Source organism: Crocodylus porosus, unplaced genomic scaffold (genome assembly GCF_001723895.1).
Source record: "Crocodylus porosus isolate Cpor-Errol unplaced genomic scaffold, CroPor_comp1, whole genome shotgun sequence".
In the NCBI taxonomy this organism is placed as follows: Eukaryota; Metazoa; Chordata; order Crocodylia; family Crocodylidae; genus Crocodylus; species Crocodylus porosus.
Genome location: NW_017728904.1, coordinates 2357856 through 2364922, shown reverse-complemented (window position 1 = coordinate 2364922; position 7067 = coordinate 2357856). Strand labels below are relative to the sequence as shown.

At 44.4% G+C, this 7067-nt stretch overlaps 2 protein-coding genes across 2 annotated transcripts in view; both read left to right on the top strand.

Annotated features, from left to right (window-relative positions):
* Positions 1–2080, top strand: part of LOC109324844 (selenium-binding protein 1-A-like) — a 21184-nt gene extending 19104 nt beyond the window's left edge. The window contains exon 12 of the mRNA XM_019556941.1: positions 970–2080. Within this exon, the coding sequence (XP_019412486.1) occupies positions 970–1132 (163 nt within the window). The 3' untranslated portion in view covers positions 1133–2080. The remainder of the gene's footprint in view (positions 1–969) is intronic.
* LOC109324843 (selenium-binding protein 1-like) overlaps positions 1–7067 on the top strand; it is a 70021-nt gene that overhangs the window by 19068 nt on the left and 43886 nt on the right. The window lies entirely within an intron of this gene.

Below are 7067 nucleotides of genomic sequence, written 5' to 3'. Positions count from 1 at the left end.
CCCAGCTGACTTCCTGCCCTTTGGGCAGGGAGCTGGACTCGATGATCTCCCGAGGTCCCTTCCAGCCCTAATGTCTATGAAATCTATGCTTCTTTAGAAGTAGGTGATGCTTATGTCATATTGTAGAGAGCCTAGGTGTTTCTTTTCAGGAAATTATTTTAATAACTTAGTAGTTTAATACACTCTTTTAATCTGAGAAGGACTGGGAGAGTGGGTAGTTGACAGAATTCATGCAGCATTACCATTATGGAAGATGACCTAGCTTGCTGGAAACTTTATAGCCCCAAAAGTATTTTCACAGACTGTCAGGAGTGTTGGTTATAGCTGTGTTGGTCTAAGGACAGAGGCAGACAAGGTCCTTTGGGTAAAACTGATATCTTTTATTAGACCAACTAAAATAGTTGAAAACATTCTTCTTTGCAAGTTTTCAGATGCAAACACTCTTCTTCAGGCAGAGGAAGTGTCTTCACAGACTGCATCTATGGCAGATTTTTTGTTTACAAAGAGCAGACAGTAGTCTTCCACATGACCGCATGGGGGCAGATTACAGCCCATTACAAAGTAGTCAATTCTAAGAAACTTCTCTTATGCATTGGCAGTTCTAGGCCAGATTTTTCAATGAACCACTGTAATTTGCCTTCAAGTGACCCTCAGGTCCCTGCAAGACCAGTCAAGGTAATTAAAACATCACTGATGATGTCTGTTCTCCCTACTGGAAAGTGGGCTCCAGACTGGGTGAAAGGCCAGGACTCCAAAGCTAAGCGGAAGCAAGTGCTGATGTGTGTGTGTGTGTGCACGCGCGCACACATGCACACACGAGTTAGGACTCATCTTTGCTCTTGAGAAGACTTCCTGCTAAAACAAAACTTCTGGGCCTTAGTCTGGAAGAGAAGAGTCAAGGCAAGGAATCTCTTAAAGTAAGATGTGACCTTAATTTTTCCCACCACCTGCTTTCTTGTCCCTCTCTAGGGAAGGCTCTGTCATACTGCAGATTGATGTGGACACTGTGAGAGGGGGCCTGACAGTGAATGAAGATTTCCTAGTGGACTTTGGGAAGGAACCCCATGGGCCTGCCCTCGCTCATGAGATGCGCTACCCAGGTGGAGACTGCACTTCTGATATCTGGGTCTAATTCTGCTCTTTTGATATCCACCCCCTTCCTCCCCACCCACCACCTCTGTCTCTCATTTTCTCGTATTTAGCATAAATATGCAAAAGGGCATAGGTAGATATGATCAACTGGGGTTCAGTCCATCTATCAATCTGATGCTGAGCCTCAGAAGCTCTATCCCTCCCATGATACTCTGGGTGAGGCAACTAGGTGAGTCTCTCTGAACCATAAGGCATAACGTCTTGCTTATTTCTCTACCCCTTCCTATTCAAGAGGGGTCCTGTGTATTCACTAATGGCCACAATCACTAGGGAACATAGTCAGATGTTAGGGGGAAGTCTTGCTGATGTCTCCACCAAAGGATTCTGGCAGCTGGCTTCATGTTAGTGTCTCTGAAGTGTTATTAGAGGCACCTTAGTATCTTGCTGACCTTGCGTATCTGGCTTAGCACTGAATTCTTTTGTGCCTCCATCTCGTAGTCCAGCAATAAGGAACCCATAACCTGCCAGCCCAGGGACATAGCCAGGTTCAAATACAATCAGCCACTGAGGCAGTGCAGAGGACCAGCTCTTCAAGATGAACTGATTTAGTTACTCCTTTTTAATCTTGTACAAAAAACTGGTGGAAAGTTGTGGGTTTATCTCTGCAGTCAATTTTAATCATTCTACAGTTAGGTGTTGTTTATATTTGAAAAGTAAAGCAGATGCAGCTGGGATGTGGATTGAAGTGGAGTAGCTGTTCTTTATAACTCCATGCCTGTGTGCCCATCTCCTGCAAAAAGAGTGCCTTGATCCAAAGCTTATCCCACCCATGCATTGGTCAGTGCTTTATTGCACGATGCAGTGTGAGCTGGGCTTGCTCATGTTCACAAAGCAGGGAGCTGTGTCCCAAAGCTGGGTTGGATTTCCTCTGTGTGCAGCTCTGCTTTAAAAAAGACAAATAATAAAGTTGTTCTTTGCACACACTAGAGCTTCCTGTGTCTGACTTTTTGCTAACTCTTCTGCATCTTGGAGCATTCAGTGTAAGACAGATTTGTGTATGTCTGAAAGTTGCTGCCACTGTTCCTGGAAGCCCTGGAGGGGCAGGCGTTTTGCAAGCCCCTGTTGCTCTTCCTGAAACCAGATGATGGAAAGTGTCTGCTCCTAAAGACCAAACTTTACATGAATTATTGCAGTTGAGCCTCTAAGGCCTTGTCTGTACTTAGCTGGTTCTGTTACTAGGCCTTTTGGGGCAGACTATAGCTGCCAGACTGCATCCATAGCCACCCAACTTTTGGAAACAGAGCATCTCCACTGACTTGGATGAGTTTGAGTTTTAGCTCTGTAACATAGCCTCTACCACATGTTATCTGATCAAACTGATGCCCAGAGGGAGCTGGAACTCACCTTAACCCGCTAGCACATGCTAAAGTTGTGTATAGACAAGGCAATGAATCTAAGAGTGTTTGGCTAACACTTTCTGTATCCACTCCATAAAACTTAGGTAAGCTGTGTTCCATAAGATAGTAAATATTGTCTCTGGGTTTATGGAAATTAAACTCTTCATCTAAATAGGATGTAGCTGACAAATTTCCAGCTCCTCCTGCCCCTTGTCATAGATCTCGTAGACCAAGCTACGAACCTCCCCACAAAGTCTTCCACCCTCTTCCTTTTGCATCCACTTCACCAACATTCACACTGAGTGAGGATGCACTCTGCAACACATGGTTTGCAGTGTGTATTTTTCTGTCTTAGCTGGGTCCCATTTTCCCAAGCCCTCCTGGCAGGGTGATGATTTGCATCTGCCAAGGATATTTTTCAGTGCCAGGATTTTTTGTTTCTGCGGAAAGATAAACTCATTGAACTTATAAACAAACCTCAGCTGTGACTGGCTTGTTCCTTCAGGCTTAAGTATGTGATCTTCTTCCCTCAGTTGTGATGCAGCTATAATGGAAGGAAAACATTTCAGGGAGTGAAAGCTAAACATTGGCCTAGTGACATCTACACCTAGAGTAAACACAGAACCATGTCTTTTGATCGGTGGCATTTTCAGGGATAGGAAATATTAAAGCCTTGTGGCTGGTCCTTCACTGAAGCAAATATGCCACTTACCATTTAAATGCCAGCATTTGCCACTCGCTTCTATAAAGCCCTATTCTAACTGGGGTAAATGGACGTACCTCAGAACACCTCTGGTAAATAATATTCTGCCGTTGGCAATATTTGCAAATGGTAACGTATGGGCCTGTCGCTTGCTACAATTGAATACTTCCTGACGTTGCTTTTTATAGCCTCTGTGGGGTAGTTGTTTCTTTACTGTAAATTACAGCAGCTGTTCACACTCAAATTTCTATTTCCCCTGGAGGCCTGGCAGGAGTGACTGATCTACTCATCACTGTCAAGAGAGAAGCGCTTCCTTTTCTGCCTGTAGAAGTATGCATGTCTTAGAAGGCAGGGAGGAAACACTGTTATTTCTATTATTGGTAGTGCTAAACAGCCCCAATCTTGGAGTAGAGGCTCAGTTATATGATGTTCTGAGCAGATGCAGAACAGAGATGGTTCCTGTCTAACAGAGTTTACAATTAAGTATGAGATGAGACAACAGGTGCCCATAATAAAGGGGGAACGCAAAGAAACCAGACAACGCTGGTCAGGAAGGCAATGGTCACAGCACACTGGCTGGCCAACCAGGGTCAAGCTTGGATATCTTGGCCAAAAAGGAATTTAAAGGGGCACAATGGACCTTTTCACAGGACGCTCTGCCCATGTGCACCTGGCAGCATAGGAGGAAGCCTGGAGATGCTTGTTCCAGAAGTTCGCAAGTAGGCTGTCAGCATTACTGGTAGAACAGATGTAACACTTCAACGGTGAACAAAATTAAATTCAAGAAAGAGACCATGCAAAGTAGTTGCATTTTCTTTCCAGTTGTACAAATCCAGAATGGGGGATTATTGGCCCAGCAGCAGCATTGGCAAGGAGCAGTGTCTCAAAAATAGCACATACAGTTTTGGAGCTGCATCAACAGAAGAATTCTGTGAAGACAAAGGAACTGATAGTACCATCCTAATCAGCACTGGTTAGGCCTCAGCTAGAGTATCGTGTCCAGTTTTAGACACTGCATTTTAAAAAAATATAGAGAAGTTGGAGAGGATCCAGAATAAGCAATGGGGATGATAAATGTGTTGAAAAAGAAGATAAAGGAGATGGAGAACAGTTGTTCTTTCTTGTTGCAAGGGGTGGGACATGAATCAGTGGGTTTAAACTACAGCAAACCAGGTTTAGATCGGATATCAGGAAAAAAACTCCTTAGCTGCAAAAACATCAGGACAGTAGAACAAACTGCCTAGGGAGGTTGCAGAATCTCCTTTATTGGGGGATTCCAAAGAGACCTGGGTCAGCATCTATCTGGGATGATTTAGGAACAGCGAATCTTACATTTATGCAGGAGATTGAACAAAAGACTTCACGAGGTGCCTTCCAACTTTATGATTCTATGATTTGCATTTGTGGAAGGATGCAGAGAGAAGAGTGATGTGGGCAAAGGAACAAGCCAGAATCAGCAATCTTAGCATCTGTATTTGAATGGAATTAAGTATGGGGAAAAGTGGGATTTACTCAAGAAATTAGATATACTCAAGAAACAGAACTTGCAGTAGCTGAGATGCAGGATGACGGTGGTCTGGATGGACATTTTAGTGATGTGGATGGAGAGAAAAGGTGCTATGCAGGAAAAATCAGCAAGATTTAGACACAACCTGGATCTAAAAAGTATGTTTAAAAGCAATGCTTCCATGGGCCCAAGTGAAGATGAAGATTGATACTAGTCACCATAACTGAGAGACATGGGAAGGCACAGGAGCAGGAGAGGGCAAGTGGTCTTTTTTTGGCCTGATTGCTGCATGACATCTGCATGGGGAGGTTTCATCAGCACAGAAGTAGCTGATGAAGTTGTGTTTGCAAAATGGATCACGCAGAGAGGAAAAAGGCCGGAAAACCAAAACCAGAGCTTTGAGGAGCCTTATCCTTGTGGAAGCTGGTGAGAGAAGAAGACAGTGTTCTTTAGCTATCAGCCCAAAAAGTAACAGGGCAGTGTTGCTCTCGGACATGCATGTTTTGGTTAAATCACTCCCGGGTTGAAGGACCTATTGGATGGCATTTTTTATGCTATTTCAAGCAGCCCGCCACAGCACAGGACAGCCTGTGCTATTTACACCTCAAGATAGGGTTATGTGGAATAGTCAAATGCAGTCCAAGGTGATGCAGTTTTTTGTAAACATTCAACTGATGCATTTAGGTGACAGTAACAAGATTTCTTGGACTGACATCAATAATATCCAAGCCACAAATCATAAGCAGGTGTGAACTCCTAGAGAGCACAGCTGTTTAACCTGAAGCTGCATTGGGTTTTTTGAGGAACTCTTCTATTGGGGGTGTTTGCAGAAAACATCTGTGGGTTTAACATTCATTGTTAGCCATCTCCTGCTGTTAGAAAACAGTGTGTCAGAGAGTTGTTGCAACTGTTATGATTTCACTCAGCTTCAGGAAGCTAGAGCCTGTTTGCAAAGATTAATAGACAGTCTTCTAGGTTTGGATGTCTCAACAGAGACTGACTTGCTGGCAGAGAGATTATGTGTCTGCACAGGCTGAATCTTAAATTGCTGGACTCCTAGTAGTGGCCACCTAGGACAATGGAGGAAGCACCTTCTTATTTGTCAGGATGTGGCCAAAAGCTTCTGGCTGTAATAGCAGCTGCAGCAGGCAAGCAGTCACTTGAATCCAAGAACTGATGGCTTATCCCTTCCATTCAGATTGTGAAGTTGATGGTTGGGATGGTTATTCCCACTCAGCACTCTCGGCAGATCAGAATGGGTGCTCCCCTTTGGACATAATCGGCATCACCCAGTGGGATCTGACTAGGTTGCCTTTAGCCAAATGAAAAAACTCCCCCCTGCAATCGTTTCAGGTTCAGAAAGTCTTCTGATCCCTAAGTACACATGGTGAATAGGTAATTGGTGGATGATCTGAGACACTGGAAGTCACAGGTTAGTCCACAGACACCGCTTCAACCATCCTTCAAAAGTTTGGACTGGAAAATAATCTAAAAAGATAGGAACATAAAACTAGAAGAGACCTCCCAAATTACGTTCAGTCCTCTGCCATAGCAGGCCACCTGTCATTCAGTCCCTTTCATAAGCTTATTTTAAAAGCATGTTATGTCGAAAATGTGAAAAGTCCACAAAAAGCTGGAAATGAAGTGTTAAGAAAACCAGTTGCATAGTCATCAGGCATGCAGAAAAAGGAGCGCTTCCTGTTCTATCGGCAGATGTGTAGAGCTTCCCTTTTTGGGTTTCAGTGCTCAGTGGCTCAGCTTTGAACAGTGTGTTTGACACAGGGGAGGTTAGAATTTAACTCCATTGAAACAAAAAACCTCACCCCCACACAAAATCATGGATTTGGGGTTCAGTTTTAATATACTCAGTCAACATGGCCCTGTGTTTTCGCCTCTCAAACGGCCCAAAGCCATGAGACTCAGTTTTTCCCATCTAGGTATTTGGTGTCCTCGCTTTCCTCTCCTTAGGGCATTAGCAATGTAGAGGCTATGAAAAGAAGCACTAAAGGAAGACCTCTCACAGCCTTTCACATTTCTGGCACAAAGCATTTTTCTATTTTTCTTTTTAGGTCTCTTTCAAACCATGCAACCCAGTGGGCTGAATCTTGAAGGCCTGCCTTGAGCACAGAGAAGTGGGTGAATGGACAGGTGCATCAGGGATTTGGATCAGGACCATTCCTAAGCTTCCCAAGGCAGCAAGCATGGGGACTCCTGGGATCTGTTGCAGCCAGCAGACCCCTGCTCCCTGTCCCCATCTCCTGGGTTTCCCCTGCTGGTCCAGGTGCTCCAGCCAGTACCGCACCTAGACTCCTGGTGGCCCCAGGTGAAATTTTAGCATTGGGCCCCCCTTTACCAGAGATAATGATGA